We start from the raw sequence: 25,240 nt of genomic DNA, 5'->3' as shown, positions 1-25,240 counted from the left end.
TGAAGCTTTTAACTTTGTATTCATAAACAGCTTTTGCTTAGTTAAATGCTGTTCAGTTTTAACACATTTCACTGTCTATGTCTTGGTTGATTCCAGTCTTTGACGTATATTATAGCATTTATAACCAAGGTGGAGACTTCTATATCAGCTCCCAAAATTTATTTTTTTGCAATATTTATTGTCTTACAACAACTGTGAGTAGTAGTAGGATACTCCAGTTAGTAATCATAAATTTTATCTGTCACTACCTAAAGAATTGGTATCTTTCTATATAACTAGTACTGATGCTTTCAATCTGGGATGCATGAATGGCAGAAACTAGAAAGTAAATCATGATTATAGATTAATATACAAATGTATTTTATTCTAAAAATTTGTTGAATAAATACACTTTTTTATCAGGTCTAGTCAATTTTGAAAACATATAGCCTAAGTATGACATTTATAAGTTATTCTACTACTGGTTTATTGTTTCTTGGTATGTTATCGATATGCTTGAGTTTGGTGCAAAGTGCAGATGATGATTGTGAAGGTATGTATCTCATTGGTTCTTTTTACTTTAGTATGGTTTATCGTCAAATAACATAAGTTGACTTTGAATATTACCAGTGGCTTCAGTCTCATTTCTTCTTAAATTGTCTTTTGTTTAAATCTTGAAGGTTAATTTATTTGTTTTCTTTACTCATTGTTGCTACATTGCCAACCTATTTTGAACGTGAATGGTTTTTATGGCATTGTTATGTTAATGACTGCAGTTTTTACAATTTGGTTTTTAAAGTGTAATATTTTTTATTTGATTAACTCTTCCCTGACCATGGTCATCTGTATACGTTTTGAAATTTTGCCATGACCAAGGACATGCCCATACTTTCAAGGTAAAAATCTGCATTCGTTTTACTTTGTTTGTATGGGTACGTCCTTGGTCTTCAGGACAAATATCCAAGTATGTTTACACATGCCTGTGGTTGCGAAAGAGTTAAAATAAAGTTTAGTTGAGTTTCATAAAATATTTTTATTTTCAGTTTGTATAAAGTATCTGGCAAAATTTGAAAAGATTATTGAAGATGAAAACATAGAAGGTGAACCAGCGATCCGAAAACGATTAAAGCAAGAGTGTAATAAGGCGAAAGGAAAAGACAATCGATTTGTAAGTTTGACATTATGTATACATGCCACTCCAAAGTCTTTGAACTCATGTGATTTCATTGGTTACTATTTTTCATCTTGATTTGTAAACTTAAAGTTGTTAAGTCGTAAATTGGGAATGGGGATGCTGACACAGTTTCAGATTTCAGACAGTTGGCCACTGGCCAGTAGTATAAATTGTTCATGACTTTTTTGCAATGTGTTCTTTCTGTAAAACTTTATTTTTTCTAGTTAGCACCTGTTGCTTTCATGTTGTTACATCCTTTTTGCGGTCCAGTTGGTTATTGATATTGTACCTTTGCTTATGAAGTATAATTTATAACTTATACTCAGTTTTTAGTATATATATAACTCAGTAGTGCAAACAGCATCCCGCCATCCTTACATCTGAACATTTTGTATATTACCTTTGTTGATGACCATGTTCTTTGATAATTTGGATTCATTCTGTCAAATTTCAATATTTTTTTGCTACTGCTTCAGTGTCTCATGATTATAATTTAATTCTGATTTTAGTGTTACTACATTGGTGGAACGGAAGATGCAGCAACTGGTTTGATACAAGAAGTTACAAAACCGTGCAGCTTTCATATGCCTCCTGAAAAGATATGCGCAAAGTTGAAGAAGAAAGATTCACAAATCTGTGAATTAAGATATGGTGGGTCAATACTGCTTACGAGGACAATGCTTTTGTTCTTGGTTTTATTTTGATCTGAAAAAAAAAAAAACAATACTCTTGTACAGTAGGTGATCGCAGCATGGCATGGCTGAATAGTGAATAGTAGTGTACCACTGTACCTATTAGCATATCTTTCGACTAAGAATGCTTTTTTTGAACATTAACTTTGGCAGCTCTGCATGCTTCCATAGTACTAAATTGCAGAACCTATTAAAATTCCTCTTGTAGCTGAGAAAGTATTTTTCCAATAGATTTTTTAAAGCTTTGATGAGACAGATTTTCATTGCACTTTGCAGATAAAGTAAAATGTAAATGTGTAAATTCATAGAAGCAACAACATTGCCATAAATCTATTTTTTAGTGTAATATAAATCCGTATTTTGTAGGGTAATTTTCATCCATTTTAAGGCTATAACTTCAAGTTTTTCCGTCTATTGCCAACTGAAGGTTAATACCAAACTGAGGGTTAATAATATTGAATATAATTATAGAAACTAAAGTAGGCTAGTTTTCTTTGAACATAGCAGTTGGACCACCTTGGTCTTTTCTTTCCAACTCCCACTTCATTTATCTAACCATATATATCTAACCAACTACTTCAATGCATTTTACTATGTCGAGTGTGCTGATCATCTGCACATTCTTATTTTAGTCTGCTGCAAATGCAAGCACTATCTACAACACATTGTTTAGAAGGTCTTGTCATCAATTTCGCAATCCCGCTGCACACTTGATCTCAGCGATCGTCTGTCCCCGATTACAATAAATGTGAATCTTCAACGTATTTTGTTACCGACTGGTCTGACTTGCAGTTAGCAAGTTATCTAATACGCAATCATTGGTATTGTTTTCAGAGAAGGAAATTGATTGGAAGACTGTCGATTTTAACAAGATGCGTGTCAAGCAGCTGAAGAAGATTCTAATGGACTGGGGCGAGGAATGCAAAGGGTGCTTAGAAAAACAAGAATATATCCAACGAGTAAAACAACTACTTCCCCAGTATACCCGCCAGGAGTTGTGACCTAAATGAAACGTCCTTGGCTCGCTCCAAAGCAGCAGCATCAGCTCAAATTAGAGGAATTTTTATGCGGATATTGCAATGGTTTCTTCCTATTTAAATTAACAGTTAATGACAAAAGTAGACATTGCGATCTACAACTGCCTAAAAAAATTGTGCTTTGTTTAACGTAACTTTGCAAGTTTGTGCAAAGGAGTTTATAGTTTCAAAATATGCATTTAACGGCACTTTTGAGCTGTATCAAAGTCGCCAAATAGCCTTTTGCTGCTTTTTAAAGCAGTTATTCGGTTCCTTATTCAGTTGTAGCTTCGTAAAAGATTAACAACAATTTTTGTAGCTAAAATTTTTAGGTTTTAGGAGTTTTGAAATTGACCTAATGCATCGGTTAAGATTAGTATATCTGCAGTTTAATTTTTCTGTTATTGACCTTTAACGTACAGTATCTCTGTACCAGCTCACAACCGAGTGCGTGGAGTTTGCAGAATGTATTGATAGAGTTACATTGTCTACAGTCGACAGTCGACCAGTATTCCTGATCATTAAATAAATATTTGTTTCCTTATCCTTTTATTTTATTTCGTCTTTACAGGAGCAATGAATATATTTTGACTCAAACATTTTTATTAAAATGGGCCATGGGTGTAAGAAAAAGTAATTTTTGGGGTGCGAAAGAAATGCTCCCCAAATATAACAAATGCGCCCAAAAAAAATTTGCAATAAAACATGCTTCACCTCAAAAAATGTCACAATTTTTTTTGCACGTGCAATTAGTTTTGACTGCTGATTTTGATAATCATTAAAGTGGGGTATTAAACACTAGGATATGACCTAAACACATAAAATGCAGTTTCAATTAGTTTTTTAAAACAAGAAGCTGAAAAGATATGTAATTTTTATGAATCGACAAAATATTTAGAATTTTCTGTCCATTTTTTTTTGCAATTTTGCCCGAATTATCGACAAATCAAACGTTTTCGGAGTGCGACCGCCCCCTGCATCCCCAACTCCTACAACTATGAAATGGGCCCAAAAACGTAGCGTGTGTCACAACAGAGGCCCGTTAAACTCTGGAAACACAAGCCATAAAGGTTTAAGGAAAGATATCTGTAAAAGACGATCCCGTAGTTAATGCAAACGCATCATATCTTCACAGGTCTTCAAAGAATACAAGGTGCTTTTCCTCGGAAAGTTTTCAATCTCCTAAAAATTTTCATGCTATCGCAAAATGCAAAATCACGCGGCGCTTGTTCGATTCTCCGGGTGTGCGCTTGAGCGACGCAATTCAGGACTGCTCTATTCAGCGGCATCTAGTGAATAGAATAATGCCTCGGCAACAATCGGAAAACTTCACTCTGCCAATCTCGGTAACTGGCCCTGCGTCAAGAGCCTCTACAAGTATGCGAAATTACAGTAGAATTCGCCTATAACGGCACCTTTAGGGGATTGCAAAAACTGACGTTATAGCCGAATTGACGTTATAGACAAACTATTCCAAAACTGTCTTTTGATTAAAGAAAGAGGTGTATAATCCAGTCAGGTTTACTATGTACCACCAAACTGACAAAAGTTACGCAGAAAATACAGTAAACAAAGAAATTGTTTAAAAAAAATACTGTTGCACGTTCAACTGTTGCTTTAATTTGTTTAAAAGTCAGCTGTAGAACTGCTTTTTACACGTGATAGTTTTTCACGCGGGAAAAAAGTTAATTCAGTTAATTAAAGTCCCTGCTGCGAACGACGTAGCAAAATAAAGGGAAGACATTTTGCAAGCAGCAGCGCTAACTGGAAAAGACTGACGTTTCGCGGTAAAGGTGATGGCTTAAAGTGACGTTATAAACGAACAAAAGACGTCTGGGGACCAATAAAGGGTGCCGTTACAGGCGAATTGACGTTGTAAGCGATGCTGTTGTAGCCGAACTACAATGTACGCAAAAGATAGGAATTCTGCCGGGACCGAGCGAAATGTGACGTAATGGGCGAATTGACGTTATAAACGAAGCCGTTATAGGCGAATTCTACTGTACCAGGAATTACCTATCAAGGCTTTGTCAGTCTAAGGATAAAGATTAAAAACCAACCATGGTCCAAAATTTTCTTCTGTAACTTACTCTCCTTAACGCCACTGAGTGGTCGTGCTTGCTGCACAGCAGTGCCTTCCAATGCCTTACTGCAACATATTCGATGCTCATAACTTGTGAATCCTTCCAAATATACAGAGTGGCACAGCGAAATATGGACAAATAAAAGTTGGCTTTTACAGTGACATGAAGACCAATAAAAACAACTCATATTTCAAATAAAAGAAAACTGTATTGTCTTCAATAACCCCAAGAATTATTCAACCTTTCTCTTTGATAATCTGGCGGAGACGAGGGATCACCTGACTACACGTAGTGGCACGCACAGTTTCAGACTCAGTGGCTCTGGTTTCAGCGTCAATTTCTGCACAAGGTTTGAAAAAGTTTTCAAAAACGAAAAAAATATTGTGTAGCCTAATAATAAACCGAAAACGCTGCACAAACTAAATACGAGTGGGCGCTAGTTAGAGGTAGGCCCCCAGTCAGGGGTTTGGAAAGCACTAAATGCGGCCTGGCATGATTTAATTAGCTTTTGATTATCGAGCTTCTGTGGTAGGCCTACCGTATATGTATATATTTTTTTTTAAAACAGTCAAAACATTAGACAGACGAAAATGAATGGGCCCCTAATCAGCCGCGCCCCCTCTCCTTCTTGTCCGGGGGGAAGTGGCTACTTGGCTAAGAAGGGCAGTTAGCACGGCCCTGGTAGTACCGTAGCCTATAGTTTTTTTGTAGCGGTTGATTTAGGCTACACTTTGGCGTGAAGCCGGAGTTGGGTTAATTTTGATCTAGCAGCTCATCTGTAGTCAAGTATAGGAGTTCCATGCTCTTGCTTGCCTGACAGATTTCTCGGTGCTCACAAGGCTCGATCCACACAGCGACAGCTTGTCGATCAAGGTTGTGGAGCAATAAGCTTCGAGAAGGTGATGAAATACTTAGTTCAGAAGTTTCAATAAGGACAAGACCTATACTTTATGCTTATAGGCTAATTTACAATTGAACTAATTCATTCTCTACAGACCAACTTACTTGAACTGTCAGGTTTGGTGGCCGTGCTTAATTTACTGTGACCTAGCCTACATGAAGCGCTGACCTCTTATCTTTTGCACGTCTTAAACTTTTGTGGCTTTGTCACCTTTTCCTTAGTTGTTCGGTCTTGTCCCCGTAGCCTACTCTATTATAAACATCATCACGACTGTTGCATTCCGACAAAAAAACCAATTAAATTGAAATTTCTGTACCACCTTGATTGATTTTTTTCTTAAATTAAAAAAAAAATCTTCGGAAGTAAGCTTTGACTGACTCGCATGGTTTATGGCAGAGGTGTAGCCTAAAGGAGCCGGAGTTTTGGAGTGTTTAGGAGCCGGAATCTTGGTTTTGATTGCTCCTTCTACAAAGGCTACAGCCTACATCTTATTTTTGCATAAAAAAAAACATCTAACAACATTATTTCACAAGCCCCGGTTTTTATTAAAAGGATGTGGCTTGATCTACAAAACTAGTGTTGCCAAATGAGGAATTCTGCTCCAATTTGAGAAAATTTCATAGGTGTTCAAGAAAAAAACTTATGGCAACGCTTGTGACAGAACACAGCTTTTTCTCAACAGTTTTATTTTCAACAACCAAGTAATCAAATACTACAAAGTTTAGGCGTTCATCAAGATTATCTTTTCTAGCATTTGTTTTCTTGCAATTATTGCAAAAAAAACACTAATTAAATTCTTGTTACATGTGGCTGACATAGCAACCAGCAACTCATTGCGTAGGAGCATGATATTTCACATTGACTAATTGATTGAATCTTTATCCTCCGATAGGGAAAGCTTAGAACTTGCAGAGCTTAATCCTGGCAGTTTTGCATACTTGTAAGGCAGTGGCTATTTGACTGGCGCCGGTCTTTGCATCTGAAACACTATTTGACTGGTCATAACGTCACTATACAGGCACTTTTTCTCTTTTAAAGCAAAAGACGAGAAGCGCGTATATAAGTTCTAAATTCGACAGTTTTATTCAACTCGATCCGTGGCGCATGCGATACCTCGCTGGCTTCTACTCTAGAGGGAATGAGTTCGATACTACCCAGAAGCGTTCTTTTTTTTTTTTTTAACTAAATTTTGATCCGAAGTGCATTTTTGTAGTCAATTTTTAATTTGAGTTGCCTACAGCCCAATTTTTTATGTCTTTTCAAATGTGAGTAATAAAGTTAGAGTTTTTTTAATTTGCTGGAATTTGAGAATTTCTCTGGGAAATTTTCTGTTTTTGGCCATGCTAACTACTGATATATAGCCTACTATAGTCAAGTGGGGTAAAAAAAAATAGTGGGGTTATTGGGGTAAAAAAAAACACTTACCATCTCACATCTAAAATGAGTAGATATTCACTCAACTTTTTTAGTGTCTGTTTAAGTGGTCTTTGGAGATTACTTTGAGGGGTAGAGGAAAAAGATTGGATTTGACAAAGAAGAGTTATGTTAAATAGAGTAAATATGACCAGCAAAGGGTGCAAAAAAAGGTTCGGAGGAGTTTATTAAAGGTTTTTGCTAAATTTTAGTGATAGGTAGTATGAATGTTTTAATGTTATATTGTGAGTACCGTACTATGTTGTGAGGCTACTAGATGCAACAAAGACTGGGGCCTCCAAATGTTTGTGTAAATTATTATTGAGGTGTTTTTTTTTACCCCAATAAAATTCGTTGATTTGGGGTAAAAAAAACAGTGCATTTTATGGAATGTTTTGGCTTTGTATTGGTGTTATGTCAACTGCCAAGCAGTATATCACCAAAAAATACAAAAACAAACTTCTGGATGCATCAGTGCCAATGTATGCATGTGTTATGCACAATCAATTGATGTTTTCTGGAGTTGGGGGTCCGAGCTTAAGGTTAGTATTGCGGGTTAGTCGATCAATAGCGCAGATTGAGAGTACAGAGTGATCCATTGATTGATAGTGCACAACACATACAATCATACATACACAAACTGTTGTTTTATTTCCTGTCTGTTGTTTTTTAGTTGTATGTTCATTCACAAACTGCTGGTTGATTTTTTAGGATTCACGATCCGCGAAATTTAATCGCCCACTTGCATGTTCAAACCAGAGCTGCAGATAAAATTCAGGATGGCGTGCATAAGTATACTAAACACAATTTTTTGTCTTGCTGCTGTTTTTATTACAGTAATGAGACTTTGCGATTTCACAATGTGTATTTTAATAAAAAGTGCATACAAAAATTGTGGGCAAAATCGTTTACATCATCATCATGACCCATCCGGTCAGTTTCGAGTATGGGTTCAGCATCTCTCACAGTCCTTGATATATGAGTTACACAAAGCTTCTTTTCTCTGGTGGAGAATCATTTAGGCTACATTACATATGAAATCAATAGCAAAACATATGAAATCAATATTATAATAATAAAGAAGAAGAAGCTGCTATACTAACAGGTGTTTTTTTTTACCCCATGAAAAATTTTTTTTACCCCAAAGCTGGGGTAAAAAAAAATTCAGGTATTTTGGGCATAATTTCCAAACCAGTTAATGGATTCAAAAAATTTCATTGGGGGATGATAGACATACATGGTCTGCATATTGTGACCAACTTTAGTGGTCATACTTGATAAGCTAAAAAATCTAGGACAACCTTTCTGAAAAAAATTTTTTTTTACCCCACTTGACTAGGGCGTCTTTAAATGTAGCAAACCTCGCAAACCTAGCAAACGTAGCAAACCTCGCAAACCTAGCAAACCTCGCAAACCACAAAGTTGCCAGATGGTATTTTATTAATTGTATTTTTTTGTAATTTCTTGGCGTTTAATTTGTCTGGTGTCTGTTTTTTAAAACCTTTTTAAATATGTTATTTGTCTAGTATTGATGTTCTATTATCATCTATAAAAAGATATCAAAATCTCTGCTTTGTTGTTTAGGGTTAGTTTTGATATAAATACGTTTAAAGCAATGGCTTTGCGATCAACATTTGTGAGATGTTAAAAGTTAATATTAACGCAATATTTGGTAGTCAGACATTCGAGAATCAGTATCCCTCCCTTAAACCATGGTTGGGTGAGTTCACTAATCACTGGTTCTCTAAAAACCGAGCTGCAGACGATAAATACAACTTAACTTTTGCAGGCAACCGTAGTTCCTGCTCTTGGCTACGCCGTGTGACACACAACGAAGAAGTTCCTAATGACAAGTTTTTGTGTGTGTTTAGAAAGTAAGGGATATTTTGTGAACGAAACCGGTTTTTCCAAGTTTTGGTCATTTGAAGTGTGTTTAAAATACCTATATGCTTTGGCTCCTTTTTGGGCTACTCCCAAAAATATTGGTTTGTTTTGGGGATTGGTTTGAAGCGTGTTTTGGCTGGGTAATTTTGTAGAATCTGGCAACTCTGCAAAGCTTGCTTCTTTAAATGTAGCAAACCTCGCAAACCTGATAAGGTTTTACTATCTAGGCTATGACTTTGAGAAAAGTTTGTGCATTTGTCAATTGATAGTTATGAGGTTTTCTCAGCGGGTGTCTTTAAATGTCGCGAACTCCGAATTCCTCGCAAAGCTTGAGAAGGTTTCTACATTTGAAAGCCAACCCCAATAAGTTTTCATAGTCTCTCAAAAGAAGATAGATTTAGATTAGCAGCAAGTAATGGTAAGGTTGTCTGTAGTCTAGGCCTATTTATTTTATGCACACTATAAACAGTTGAAAACTTCATCGGCCATCAATTGTAGAAGCCTTTCTCAAGATTTGCGAGGTTTGCTAGGTTTGCTACATTTAAAGGAGCAAGCCTTGCAGAGTTGCCAGATACTACTAAATTACCCAGCCAAAAACACGTTTAAAACCAATCCCAAAAACAAGCCAATTTTTTTGCAAGTAGCCCAAAACGGATCCAAAGCATATGGGTATTTTAAACACACTTGAAATAACAAAGACTTTTGGAAAAAAACGGTTTCGTTCACAAAATATCCCTTACTTCATAAACACACACAAAAACTTTGTCATTAGAAACTTCGTTGTGTGTCACACGGCGTAGCCCAGGGCAGGAACTACGGTCGCCTGCAAAAGTTAAGTTTTATTTATCGTCTGCAGCTCGATTTTAAGAGAACCAGTGATTGGCGAACTCACCCAACTATGGTCTAACTAAGAGATTGAATACTGATTCTCGAATGTCTGACTACCAAATATTGCGTTAATATTACCTTTCAATATCTCACAAATGTTGATCGCAAAGGCATTGCTTTAACGTATTTATATCAAAACTAACCATAACCAACTAAGCAGAGATTTGTGATATCTTTTTATTGATGAAAATAGAACATCAACAATAAACAAATAACATATTTAAAAAGGTTTTAAAAAACAGACACCAGACAAATTAAACGCCAAAAAATTAAAAAAAATACAATTAATAAAATACCATCTGGCAACTTTGTGGTTTGCGAGGTTTGCTAGGTTTGCTACGTTTGCTAGGTTTGCGAGGTTTGCTAGGTTTGCTACGTTTGCTAGGTTTGCTACATTTAAAGACGCCCCTTGACTATACATAATTTTTCATTCAGGCACGTTTTAAACCTTTCAAGGTTTTGCCACCTTCCGTTCATTAACGTGCTGGTAGGTCTATAGGGTCAAATCATTATATTTCAACAAAAAATTGTAATTTGTAACCCAATGTCTCAAAAACTCATAAATTTTTGATATAAGGTGCACTTGAATGAGCTAAATCCAATAAAAGAAATTTCAGTGAAATCCATCGAGAAATGGCGGAGCTACACTGATTTGATTGTACCACTAGAGGCGCTGTGCGTGATAAGGTAAAAATACAAATATTGATAAAATTTGCAGTTTTAATGCTAGGAATGTGGCGAAAACTGGGAATGTACCATTTTTGAGGGTGTAAAATTCAAAAATGAGGTCAAATTAAGCAAAAAAGACTTGCAAATGGGTCAAAACTGGGATTTTATTTTCAAAAATGATCCATTTCAAACGCGTGCTTTCCGAAAAGGGGACGATGTTTCGAAAAAATAAAAATAGGAAAATGACCTTCGGGAATCAAGGTATCATGTCCAATATTCAAAATAAGTGCCCCAATGCTTTTTATAGACAAATTTCAAATTTTTAAAATTGCAATGAAAAAAACTCTGAAATAGCACAAAATACTGTAATTTAGTGATCAGATTCAAACATGAAAAGTTTTTACAATTTTTCATACAGTTTTTACAAGTTTTTTTACAACGCATTGGGGCACCTATTTTGAATATTGGACATGATTCCTTGATTTCCGAAGGTCATTTTCCTATTTTTATTTTTTCGAAATATCGTCCCCTTTTCGGAGGGCATGCGCTTGAAATGGGTCATTTTTGAAAATAAAGTCCCAGTTTTGACCCATTTGCAAGTCTTTTTTGCTTAATTTGACCTCATTTTTAAATTCTACACCCCCAAAAATGGTACATTACCAGTTTTCGCCACATTCCTAGCATTAGAACTGCAAATTTTATCAATATTTGTATTTTTACCTTATTGCGCACAGCGCCTCTAGTGGTACAATCAAATCAGTGTAGCTCCACCATTTCTCGATGGATTTCACTGAAATTTCTTTTATCAGATTTAGCTCATTCAAGTGCAACTTATATCAAAAATTCATGAGTTTTTGAGACATTGGGTTACACCCCTTGTTGAATTATAATGATTTGACCCTATATCGATTTTTATAGTTAGTATCTTTTTCGTCCCAGACGCGTTAATGACGAAAAATAAAATGATTGATGTGACCGTGTTTGCTGAACGAAGCATTACATTTTTGCTCTAGTTATATACAATGCTTCTTTTAAAAAAATGGTGATGGTATTTAAATGTAGTGCAACTCAAATTAAAAATTGACTACAAAAATGCACTTCGGGTCAAAATTTAGTTAAAAAAAAGAAAAGAACGCTTCCGGGTATAAAATTGTCAAATTCAGAACTTATATATGTGCTTCTCGTCTTTTGCTTTGAAAAAGAAAAAAAAGTGACTGTGTAGTGATGTCATGATCGGTCAAATAGTGTTTCAGATTTAAAGACCGGCGCCGGTCAAATAGCCACTGCCTACTTGTAAAGGTTTTGAACCACTGACACAGGCCCGGTTACCGAGATTGACAGAGTGAGGTTCCGATTGTTGAAGTCTTGTTGCTGGGGAGTTATTCTATCCATTAGATGCCGCTGAATAGAGAGCAGTCCTTAAAGTGCGTTGCTCAAGCGCATACCCCGAGAGTCAAACCAGCGCCGCTTGATCTTGAAGCTTTTTCATTCCAGAAGTCACGCGCTAACCAACTGAGCTATTGGGGCGGACATGATTGTATATTGCATAACTAATAGTCAACTTCTTAACCAATAAACAAGTTCCACAAAATAATTTTTTTGGCTATTTTTACGTAATAAATCCCATCTTTGCCCATAAAACCTGTTTTTTCCCCAAAAGCTTGTTTTTGCTGGTAAATATTACCCGGGTTGGCTGGGTTTAATAAAAAAAAGTTTTTTTTAACCTTGAATATAGTTCATTTGCATATTGCATGTAGGCGCTCTAAAGGTGCTTCCACACTAACAGCCACTGTTGGTTATTGACGTTGTCACAGTCCGCCCCGATAGCTCAATTGGTTAGCGCGTCACTTCTGGAACGAAGAAGTTTCAAGATCAAGCGGCGCTGGTTCGACTCTCGGGGTATGCGCTTGAGCAACGCACGTTAAGGACTGCTCTCCATTCAGCGGCATCTAATGGATGGAATAGTTCCCTGGCAACAAGACTTCAACAATCGGAAACTTCACTCTGTCAATCTCGGTGACCGGGTCTGCGTCAATGATTCAACGCCTCTACAAGTATGCAAAACTGCCAGGATTAAGTTCTGCAAGAAGCTTTCCCAGTCCGAGGATAGAGATTCAATCAATCAATCATGTGACAGTAATAAACAGGTGCATCTATTCTTGCAAAGAAGAAAGAGGGTGAGAAGCGGTGGAATGGATATAGATTTTACAATAAAATATTAAACCAATATCACATATATGTGACTGATGACATCAGTGACCAAGGTGATCAATTGTTTAGGAACACTGGCTATTTTGCCAGGCTTTCTATGTACTGTGCAAGGCTCAATTTTTGATACAACTTCTTAGAACCTGAAATTTTTCTAACTTTTTATCCCCACCTACCTTGATATTTTGCAACACGCATTTTCAAATGAATCGATAAACGTTCTGTTACAAAACACAGCTTTGTTTCATGCATTAGTATATGTAATCAGGCAGAAAGGTTGATTTGGTAGAAGGAAAACAGCTTCTGTTAGCTTTGATTTTTATGTTGATTAGTTTTTTTTAGAGTTGTGTTGTTGGCTTGGACCAAATATGCAATTGATTCCTTTATAGGCGAGTAAGAATTGACATAAAAATAGCCGGACCCGGACATTTTTCTTCATAAAAAGATGGGTTACCTGTTTGACACCCCAAATTCAAAATTCGGCAAAATTCGGACATGGGGAAAGACCTTTTTCACTGGGGCAATTATTGATCGGCGCGCCATCTAGCGGAAGAAAAATTTATGTATTTTCTGTCGTGCTAATTCCCGAATTTCAAGTGAAACAAGGATGATTAACATAGTGTCTAGAATTACCCTTCAGCAAAATTTGCTATTTTACGTTGATTCAACGTCTGGCAACGTTGAATCGACGCAAAATAACATATTTTGTTTGCTGAGTGCGTCATGTAACAGAATTTAGGCTCCAGTGATAGTGTAAAAAGGTGGTCCCATACTTGATTCAAGTGTTGGGTATGAGAAGATAAGGTCCTCATTGTACTAAGCCTTTGGCACTAAGGAAAGTAGGGTGGCCAGTTCCTTTCTCTCGGTCGCCTTTCCTGCAGCAGTTATGCCCACCCAATTTATTACACCCTAGGTAGAGATGAGCGATGTTTTCAACAACCAGCTGAAGCCGGGAGTCGAACCAGGTTTGCATAATTGGAAAGCCAACGCCTTACCCGTTGTGCCATCCCACAGTGAAGTGGTTGTAAAATTCTAGAAAGTGCTAATTAACTAAGATAGATTTCGGAAAATGTAATTTCGTCTGTTACAACGAATCTGACGAACATGAAAATTACGGACACATAAAATTACAGTAGGTAATGAGTTATATCTTGAACTTTCACAAAGAAAAGATTTCAGAAAAAGCATAATTAAGGAGTTGGATAACAACTATAACATCATACCAGCCAAGTCATTAAATCCATTGCATCATCGCTAAAGCTGCACAAAAATACTTACCTGAAGAAATAGGTTGTTACATAGGTAGCCATTCTTACGTCGATGCAATGTCGCGAGACTTTTATAGTCAATTGGCATTTTTATACATCAGGTCACAAGATCGAGTATTCTCTTGGATGTACTACCCCAGACAGCAAAATCTGTCATTTTTACATTGATTCAACGTCTTTAGACGTTGAATCAATGTAAAAATGACGGATTTTGTTGGCTGGGACCATCCCTTGGTCTTTGTGCAAGTTATGATCAAGTAATAGCGTTTAAACGATCAGCTACTGTAAGCCAAGCGAATGGTGATAATACGGATGAGGTAATGGACTGTACAAGTCATCCCGGCTTTTTCTGTCAGTGGGTAGCAGATAACTTCGATTTTAACGAAGATAGTCTGACAGGTCATGAACTCATGATACAATTCATGTGATGGGCATTGTAAATTGTCAAACACCAAGAATGGCAACTCGACCACTAGTTATTGAAAAAAAACAACACATCAGTGCAACTAAACTACTAGAATCAGGCAATTTTGGCAATTTAGTCAAGTCGTATACTGGTGCAAAGACAGGTACTTGGAAATACATACGAATCAAGCAGCTGAACGTCTCTTGCGTGTTATTTACACACCATGGATGGCTTGACACTCTATGGCTGTGTTCAAACATATTCAATTCTAAGCCAGTACAATGGCAAGGGTTCATGGCTAATGTAGTTCAAGGTGAGTTTCAGGTTTTGTCAGTATCATTTAATCCTATGATACCGCTTAATCCCGCAACAGATGAAGCTGTTTACAATACAATGATATTCGTTCAAGACCAAGCGAGAAAAATGAACATACGTTGTACATCGCTAACGTTTGACCAACCCCTCTACTTCAGAGCATTCAAAATTAAACACTTACACAGGACAATTTTGGTATTTTCAAAAATGTTCACTTGCAACTTGGTGGTTTTCATCAACTGATGTCCTTTCTCGGAGCAGGATGCAAACTGATGGAAAGAAGTGGTTTAGATGATTTATGGAAAACTGCGTATGCAACGAAATCTTTGCCAAAAACGATGGAGAAGATTTGTAGGCTACAACGTTTCAACAGGGCATTATTGCTGATACTCGTGTAAATATGGATAACGTCTTAATTATTGGTAACAATATTATTCGCATAATATGTGGAAAGAAACTGAAAGAGATTTCGCTGAAAAGATCTGACCAAGCAAGTACATTTGCCGTTATGCGAAAAGCCTTAAAATATGAAGATAAAGAGATACACAATACACATGTCATTCACCGAAATCTTTCACAAATTTCTGTCTATAGACTGTTTGCAGGGGTCATTGGAACCGGACAAATTTTCGTATGAACTTGCCAATGTTCCACCATCACTTTTCTCAGATAACGGAAGTATACGAAAGTCTCGGACATCTGCATTGTTCAAATACATAATCTTGCAAAATGAGAATATTTTGTGCACTAATTCTCGATTATCTTGTATTTCGATTGTATTTGATGGCTGTGCTTTCATTCACTGACTTTCCTGGAATATGAAAAATTTACTTGAAATGTTCATTCAATATCTTGTAGCCTACGCGGGAAAATACCAATATCAGAGTTGTTTTTGACAATTGTGATATTCAAACAACCAAAGGAGCAGAGCAAAAGCTGACCACATCTTGTCCCAACGTAGCAATTCGCTTAGACATACCCATTCCGGCAAATAAACCCGCATTTTTATCAAATAAACGTAACAATTTATAAACTTACTTTAGGATAATCTTAGTAGTAATGACTTTATTGTGGACAAGGCCAAAGGAGAAAGAGACGCTGATGTTGCTATGGTCCGTAAGGTTCTGGAAGAACATGAAACCTATGGTCAAGTACAGGCTAACTGTGATGGCTGACGATACTGATGTACTCATCCTTTTGCTTTATCACGCACCATGCGGAAACTGCATTTACATGAAAATGTCTAACGCGAAAATTTCCATTCGTCGAGCTCAGCTTGCTCTCGGAGAAAATATGTGCCGATCTTTGCTATTTTGCCACGCGTTCTCTGGATGCGATACAACATCCTGCTTTTACGAAACGGGAAAAGTAAAAGTTTTTAAAATCTTGAAAGGTCTGGACAAAGTGCAACGTAAATGTGCCACCTTCGGAAACAAGGAAGTTTTAAAAGAAAAGACATTTCCAGAATTGGAGAAGAATTCTCCCAAATTTTGTATAAGCAAGTGTTTTCCATGAATACTTTGAATTTATTGCGCTACCATTACGCTGTATCCTCACAATATATATCAGTTGAAAGAATACCTGCAACAAGTAGAGCATGCTACTTTTACAGCCTTCGTGCGCATCATCAAGTGTCAACATGTCGTCATTTGAAAACTGTGCTGAATCTTACTTTCTATGGATACAAGGAAACAGCTTCTGGTCGGGTCCCAATAATGACAGATAATGAATGTGCACCCAAAACCTTTTTGAAAGAAATTAGGTGCAATTGCAGGAGCGCTAAGCGTTTATGCACATTTTGTGGTTGCTCCAAGAAAGCCTTTAAATGCAATATTCACTGTGCTTGTGAAGCTCAGTGTGAAAATTCATCACTTTTAGAGTGTTAGATACCCAATAGCTGTGAGTGTAGAAGTATATATTTACTTTAATAAAAATAGTTGCGTCCCTAGAACGGGACCTCAAATTGTTACTGTGGTAGTTTTGGAAGTAAAATATTTTTGCAATGAATGATTAGTAAATGAAAGTGAACGCATATATTAAATGTACGCTGCCTTTTTTGTTGAAGCAAAGCAATAATACTGAATAAACGACATTAAATGGTCTCCAGATAAGCATTAATTGCTCAAATCGCTGACGTTTATCTTTCTAATATACGTTGATTATACATCTGCCAACGTTGTATCACCACTTGTTTCAGTTGCTAATGTTGTTGAAGTGTCATCAAGCCTACATTGAATTACACTTTAACGTAGGCAATTACAATTGTGTGAAAATAATTAAACTGTAATAAATGGCCAAATACGTCACAAATATGGGCATCGGCAGAAAAAATGCAGGGGTGGGAGAGAAGCGGGGGTTGGGAAGGCACAATTTTTGAAGCCAAATCCATCTTGTAAGCTGCAACATAGGAAAGAAAAGTTCTAAATTTAAAGTAACATTTGAGTAGTTAGGTGCAAAAATTGTGAAAAAAATTACTATTAACGTATGATGTAAATGGTTGTTGCGCCTACGGCGCAAAACTATTCAGAGAAATCAAAAAACTGCAGTAGAATTGGTTGAAAACCTGATGAGAAAGTGTTTGCGTGGAAGGCGAATACAATTTTTGAAAATTGCACTCTCGAGCAAATTACATGTAAATCATAATCTTGGGGAGGGGGGTAAGTGCCCCTTCCCTGCCGACACCCATGATCACAACCTTTTTTTAAAATATTATTACACTTATGTTTTTGTGAGTGTTAATTACGTGTATATGCTTAATCAGTTGCATTTTACTTAGAGGAAATATTTCCAACCGCTAGATGGCGCGCTATGAAAATTTAATATTCGGTTTTGGGGCAGTTCCCCAAGTCCGATTTTTGCCGAATTTTGGAATCGTCGGTCTGACTACCAGACAAGCCTCCTGCAACCAAAAAATGGTTGTTATCAAAAATGTCCGGGTCCAATGTCACTTCTTACTCGCCTATTAATAATTTTCACAAGAATTGGGAATTTAACTAGGTGCTAAATCATCACAAACAATGAAAAGTTTGATAAAATGGAACTTTGATTTTAAAATTGCCAGTGGGCTTTGTCTTAATTTGTGCTGTTCAGTGTGCATTGTTTTTCTGAATAAATGGCTCTATTCAATGTTTGCATTTCCAAATATAACACTTACTTGCGTCCATTTCATTTCAACATCTATTGGGTTGTTTGCCTGTCAGACCTTTCAAGTGTTTTCTCCGAAAAATTTACCACTGCAAGAAATTTTTCCACTTTCTTTAACTTTTTGTGGATTTGTCGTTTTTACGAACTTGTCCTTACAAAACAACACTGTTGGAACATACCAACTTGCAAAGGTTTTGACTACTCCATTCATCATCGTGATACAATCCTACTTCTACAATACACACTTTTCAAAATGGATCAAGGCAACTTTGGTATGTAAACTTTTAGTGGTGTGACAAGCATAAAAAGTGATCACATTGTATATTTTTTGAATATTCTTTTAATTATTGTGTTCTCATAAGAAATTGCATACCGGTAGCAGTTCTGCTGATAATAAGAAATTTGTAGATAATTATTAGCAGAGAGAGACATGTTATAATAATCATAAAAATGCTTTAACAAACTTGTTTGTTTAAGTGCTATACAGTAATCTCAAAACTTATGTTTACTCATTAATAATCCTTGTTTTTTTTTAAAGAGTCATTACCAGGAGGCCTAGGTTTTAAAGTACAACTATACCGGTAGTTTACGGTACTTTACAATCATCTAAATCAGTGCTCTTTAATAAGGATCTGCAAGAGTTTTCTGTTTAGAGAAATTGATTTCTTGCTTCACTAATCACTATATTGCTGCGTCATTCTGAATTTTTAGATCACGGTGTTGCATTCACATTCCAAGTAGGCCAATTAGTTAAACCAGAGGTGCAGTCAATAATCTAAAAAGAAGCAAGCAAATCAATCTTAGTGATTGCTTCTAATTATAAGGTTCAATACCTTAGGTTCAAAGTCGATTCAAAGCCTCTACGTCTACAAGTATGCAAAACTGCCAGGATTAAGCTCTGCAAGAAGCTTTCCCAGTCCGAGGGTAAAGATTCTATCAATCAGATCGCCTTTTTCTGTTAGCTTTTCCCACTTTTGACTAAAAAAGAAGCATAGATAGTTGTGTCAGTGGCTCATTGTAATGCTGTTAACAAGAACATATTATTTTAATAATTTTTTGTTAGTAGGGGTACTGAAACAAATGTGAAAGTAAATCAGGGATTCCACGATGGCAAAATGGTTGAACAGTATTGATCTAAATTGAATTCTATGAGTAATATCATATTTGGGTTTTAACAATAGTTTATAGGTCGGCACATTGCTGAAGTTATTAGATGTATGTTTTATTGTAGAATGCATTTTTAGATTCCAATTTCTGTGGGTGTTTTCATCAACTCGTATTATGACATTAAGTTCAGCATCTTAGGAACATTCTTTGCTTTAATTGGAGTCGTTGTCACTTCATTATACCAAATAGTAAGTGCTTGTTTTTTAATGCATAAGCCTTGTTAGTTGTTACTCAACACAACAAACACTTTACCAGCCTTATTATTTAATCTTGACAGGATCACTCTGAGGATGCTGTCATATAGCGAAATTGATTTATGATTAAAAAATAAGGCTGACAAACTGTTTGTTGTGTTGAGTGACAAGGCTTATAGTAATAACAGGAGACAGTCAACCACTTCAAGTGGACAGTTTGCTGGGTTGGTTCACAAAAAACAGAAAAGTTTTATTAGTCAGTTTTTTAATGCAGCTGTAGCAATGCAGTTTAGTAAAGCTTAAAAGTTTTTTTTGTAAATGAAACTTATTTATTTAGAAACATTTTTTTCAAGTAGGACTCTGCGATAACTTACCAATTGCAATTTATTGTGTCCTTTAGATTATTGTAATAACAAGACAAAACAATAATATGATGAAACAATTAGGGCTGGAAATGTAGCCTACCTATTTTAGATAAATTTATCACAAATGAAGTTAATCACCTGTTGTCTCAAAACTCTTTATGATGATATTTTCTGCAGTTGGTTGGTAGTAAGCAAAAAGAGTTGCAAGCAAATTCAATGCAGCTGCTGCTGTACCAAGCACCATTATCATCGCTCATGTTGATGGTTGTCATTCCATTTCTTGAACCAGTCTTCACTGCAAATGGAATTTTTAGTGGATCGTGGAGCCCAAGTGAGCTAGAGATCGATAGTTGACTTTCAGTTTGGATTAGAAAATTTTTGACACTTAAGCATCGTTAAATTGGTAAAAAAAACGTCTTAACTGTCAAGGGAAAAAAGCTTTGTTATTTCCACCATCAGGTAAATCTTTTTGTGAATAAGGCATTTAATTTTCTCTTTTTACAGGTGTTTTTGTATTGGTGGGCTTATCTGGAATTGTGGCTTTTATGATAAATTTGACCATATTTTGGATCATTGGCAACACGTCTCCTGTCACATACAACATGTTCGGCCACTTCAAGTTCTGTATCACTCTGCTGGGTGGTTACATTATTTTTCATGATCCTATTCAGTTCAACCAACTTGTAGGAATCAGTATGACCCTTGTAGGTATGTCGCTCATATATTAGTATTTTTTAGCAATTTAACTATAAGACCATATTGTCTCCAAGCTTTTGGTTGGAATTGCTATTCTTAGTACGTCTTTGGTAGATACTTTTTAACAGGCACAACTAATTGTAGTCACTTTCTTCCATTTTTGTCAGTAGGCCTGCTACAAGCTATTTAGTTTTGTTACAATTTAGTCATAATAATCATATTCTAGTCAGTGTGTGCCCTTACGACAACATACAAGTGCACTCACTGCACTGCGATCAAAGATGCAACACAACAGGAAGCAGTGAAGGGGCGTACCATATATTCATTGAGTCAGCTGCTGTCCTTGTTTTGGCATACCATTAAGTGTCTTTGATGTGACAAAGCCGCATGCTCTGGGGCGGTGTTAAAGCGACGTCATTTCGAACGTCGCTTAGACATTCTCATCTATGCAGCCGACAGAAAATCTCCAGTTGTTTCGTAAATGAGCGACTAATTATTAACAAAGTTGCTCAGTTTTATGATTCTTTATATGGAATTGTGCTTGAAAGATTAAGGGGGATCTTAAAGGTTTTCCTTCCATGGATGATACTTTGTACCAAAAAAAAAAAAAATGCTAACGCTTTTATTTGTCACGTAACCTTATCTTCCACTTTAAAAGCAATAGCAGAACTTCATGGTTAACTTTTTGGCGACATCATCGACATACGACATGTTTTGTTATGGTATTTCGGTGATTTATTTTGCAATGATTCTATTTTATAGCTGCTGTATCACTAATTATATTGTATCCTATTTCAGGCATAATCGCATATACTCATTTGAAAATGTCTCAGAACTCTGCGAAACAGTCATCCAAACCTCGAACAACTGTGTGAACAATCCCCTTTCATCTAACATCTACTCGTGAATCGCTGAGAAGAGTTTTATTAACATATTCATTTATTTATTTAAATAACATGATGCGTTCTACTGGTGCAAATCAAGATGAACTATCACAAGATGTATACAGTGACAATCTGCTTTTATTCAATTTGCACCAGTAGAACTCATCATGTTGTTTAATTAAATGCCTGGTGAACAGTGAACAGCCTCATTCAATTTTCAGCATGTTCATTTATTTGTTTATGGAAATGTTGACAGGTTCCAGAAACTATTGATTCATGACAGATAAAGCGTTGCATCTTTGTGTGCTTTCTTGCTGTGATGGTTGAAACAGGTTGCACAAACATTTGCGGTAACCGGTCAGTAGTAAAACACCTTCGGTTTGGAAGGTTTTGCGTAATACTTTTCCAAACTAGTTTGACTTGGAGATGGAATGCGTGTAAAATGTAAACAAATTCTGACAAACAGACCTAGACAAATATTCCAATCTTTGTCAGCTTCACTAAAATTGAATTCATGTTTGCAACAGACATGTTCTATATTTTTATTTCTTAGCTCTGTAAAATTACCAATCAGGACTAGATGTAATCAGCCAAGTTGGCACTGTGACCTCAGCCAACTAATGTCCACCCTTAACCCCGTAACCCTTAACCCCTAACCCTTAACCCCCTAACTCCAACCCTAACCCCTAACCCTAAAACGGCAATGATAATTAGGCTACGGTACCCGATAATATAAAAAAAAATTCAAAAAATTGCCGAATAGGAAACTCGCCGAAAAGGGCTCTCGCCGAATTGGACTCGCCGAAACGGGCCATTTCGAAGATAAGAAACATTTTTTTCACGTATTTTCTAATGTGGAGCGAGTGGAACTGTAAATGGTTTGGAGCGTTCTCAGTTCCAGGCGTCGTTGCACTCTTTATTTATTTACGTGTTACATTTTCCACCTCGTAAAAATGGTCATTGTGAGCGGACTTTGAATGACTATGAAATGATCATATTTACTAGCTGGATTTGCTCATTTGAGAAAGGGTGCTTGCAACTCTGATTGTTGTGCATCCTGATTGTGCAGTCTATGATGCATGTACTTGTCCAATTGTTACTGTATACATCAAGGTAAAACTATACGTCCGATGATTATTACTGTAGGCATTGTAAACGTATTATATAGTTTAAGCTATTTTCTGTAATCGTATTTTTAATACTGTACCCCAATTGTACTGATTATTATTCGTAAACTTTAATGATTTTTTTTAATTTTTGTTTTACTAAAAAAGCGTATTTGACATCAACTATGTTGTTCATATGCTAGCAACGATTTGTAATTATTTCGTTTGGAATAGCCACTTCAAAGTGGCAGTAGAACTTTGCTAATTTGTCACCTTCGAGAAATAATACTGATGCAGCAAAGTACAGAAAATGCTGTGTAATGCAATTGACGGAAAATATGTTGCATATAGAATGATACTGCTATTTTGCATTCTTCAAATGCTGGCATTTGCACAACAATCTAACTTAGTGTAATTGATTAAGAATCGATTTTGCTACAGTAATAGCATCTGCAGTTGGTATATGTAAAAAAGAAAGAAAATTTGAAAAATACTTAAAACGAACAAATAAAGCAAACTCCGATATTGTCAAAACACATAAAAATTCTATTTTGAATAGATGGTTACATATAATATTAAAATCAAAAGCTGCAATACAAGCCTAAATCTTAAACTGGTGTTCTGCCACGATTTCCAACAATATACTGGTACAAAATTCAAGAAATACATGAACATATATCATCCATCAAGTTGATGGTAGATAAATGAGATTAGTGGGTACTTTCGAAATAGGATTCAGTAGATCGCTAGTAGGAGATCCAAGGCCACCCGTCTATCACTCTACCGCTATGTACCGACTCTCCTTCAAATTTCTCACTGCCACCAGTGAATTTAAGATAGATTTTAGTTATCCACTATTTCCTTGAAGCTTCAACACTACAACTTCTTTCACATTTACACACATGATCATCCATTCCCCACGCAATGGTTCAACAAAAAGTGTTGAAGTCATATGTTTTCTTGTTCTCACGTGCAATTATTGATAGCTGACACTGCTTTGTACAAGGCTAAAAGCAACGCATATCTGCGATGATACTGCCCTATGTAGTACTGTACAGTAGAACACAATATTACTACAGTAGTTCCCGCTCATTAAGCCCAGTTTGATCTGGTTCGGAATTACTGAATGTATAGGAGTGGCCGAGAATCGTCCTCGCTTGATAAGTGGGGACTACTGTATTTGAAATGGCTATTCCTTACCACTGCTGTACTGTATGTTATTGAACTACTGCATTACACAAACAAGTTGTATTTGCTTTATAAAATGCGTGTTTTCATTAATAGGGTGACCTCATATTTGTGGTTAACCAAAGGCACACATACCCTGAATGTAAACTTGTTTTGATGTTGTGGAAAGTGGATGTAGACTCGTTGTTCCTTTCTGGCCAGGACTCGCACTGAGAATGCATTTGACATGACAGATGACGCAACTAATTATGCCTGTCATGGAGGTTACGAAATACCCATTGTTTCTTTGTTTTTCACTCTTAGTTTCACGAGGCCACGTCATTTTTGCATAAACTTGAAACGTAATGCAATCATTTTGGTTCGTCCCTTGGTTGAATATTTCAATTGGGCTTGTAAGTGGCAAGTTCTCTTATTTTGATGCCTTGATGAGGTGTTATTGCTGTCATGTTGTCTTTCGTTTTGATTTATCGCGCAGTCAACGGTTTTTGTATATTCTCAAAGTTGCTTGCACGTGTTTTATCCAGACTTGGCTCTTTGTTCGTTATCCTTTTACTTTGAATTAATGTAAAAGATCCAATTTCACCAGTCAGCCTAGAATTAGAAGCTTGTGCTGTAAGAGCAACATATTTCACTCACCACAATTTCCAACTGCAGCTTACTTTCTCGTAGCCTACTCATAGTTTCATTGTGTATTGTTAAAACTACGACAGCAGCTTGTACGAATGTACGTATGTATGTTGATTTTGACATTTTTATACTGATGTTGCCAGAAAAAGATTTCCAGATTCAACCAATATTTATTTTTGTCCTTTTTCGTTAGGTTGTGGCTTTTTTGTATGGCTTAAGATACTCTTTGTACTGGTGTCGAATTTTCAGAATATAAACCGTTTTTCAAGCATTTATAAACTTTCCAGTGGGGAAACTGCATGATTTTGTCATTGGACTGGACGATGTAGGCCGTGGGTCAGCAACCAAGCAGCCGATGCCGGTCCGTGCGAGACTTGTTACCATGCCGCGCAAAGCCGCTCCAAAAATTGCAAAAAGTTTTAATCAACTGGGCTAGTGCTAAAATATCGATATTAGTAAACGTTTGCTGCCAAAAATACTAAGAATTTTATAAAGTTTCCTTTAAAATAACAAACAAGACAAAACTATAAACTTGGCTGGATATAACGAGCCCACTGCGGGTGTCATTGACTAGGCTACCATAATCTTTACGTGAGAGCAGCTTATTGCTGCAAGCCAAGGGCTTTCACGGAAGCAGAGCTATGATGACTGAATGAGATGTAACATATTTACATGCACCAAACATATGTGTTTTATTGAAGATCGGTCCGTAAAACAATGCCTGCCTTAAAACGGTCCGTAGTGCAAAAACGGTTGCCGACATGTCAAAACAATGCAAAAAATGTAGCTTATATTTTGGAGGAGATGAAAGTTGGTTAGTCTCTTCTAGGGATATGGTCATTTCGAATGCAACCGGTTCCTCTTTACCTACTCCATACACATAGCCGTACGAGACCAAACCATTTTGGGGGGCAGAACGTAAATTTGCCCAAATCTGCACGCTTTTATAGAAATTGCCCAAATATAATGTAT

General features: G+C 36.4%; 2 protein-coding genes across 2 annotated transcripts; both read left to right on the top strand.

Moving 5' to 3' along the window:
* The first annotated feature begins 397 nt into the window (after nt 1-397).
* On the top strand, nt 398-3,405 carry LOC145782199 (mesencephalic astrocyte-derived neurotrophic factor-like). Its single transcript, XM_082593970.1, has 4 exons — nt 398-532; nt 1,023-1,147; nt 1,663-1,804; nt 2,680-3,405. Exons 1-4 carry the CDS (start codon nt 436-438, stop codon nt 2,844-2,846), a joined length of 531 nt encoding a protein of 176 aa, XP_082450096.1. The 5' UTR covers nt 398-435; the 3' UTR covers nt 2,847-3,405.
* Nucleotides 3,406-17,902: 14,497 nt separating this feature from the next.
* On the top strand, nt 17,903-24,553 carry LOC145781841 (solute carrier family 35 member E3-like). The gene is made up of 5 exons (XM_082593521.1): nt 17,903-18,313; nt 19,286-19,396; nt 19,945-20,098; nt 20,272-20,475; nt 21,262-24,553. The coding sequence occupies exons 1-5, from the start codon at nt 17,915-17,917 to the stop codon at nt 21,336-21,338; spliced, it is 945 nt and encodes a 314-aa protein (XP_082449647.1). The 5' UTR covers nt 17,903-17,914; the 3' UTR covers nt 21,339-24,553.
* Nucleotides 24,554-25,240: the final 687 nt, after the last annotated feature.

This window comes from Aplidium turbinatum, chromosome 13 (genome assembly GCF_918807975.1).
Source record: "Aplidium turbinatum chromosome 13, kaAplTurb1.1, whole genome shotgun sequence".
Classification (NCBI taxonomy): Eukaryota; Metazoa; Chordata; class Ascidiacea; order Aplousobranchia; family Polyclinidae; genus Aplidium; species Aplidium turbinatum.
Note: the sequence above shows the minus strand (reverse complement) of the source record. Positions and strands in the feature narration are given on the sequence as shown.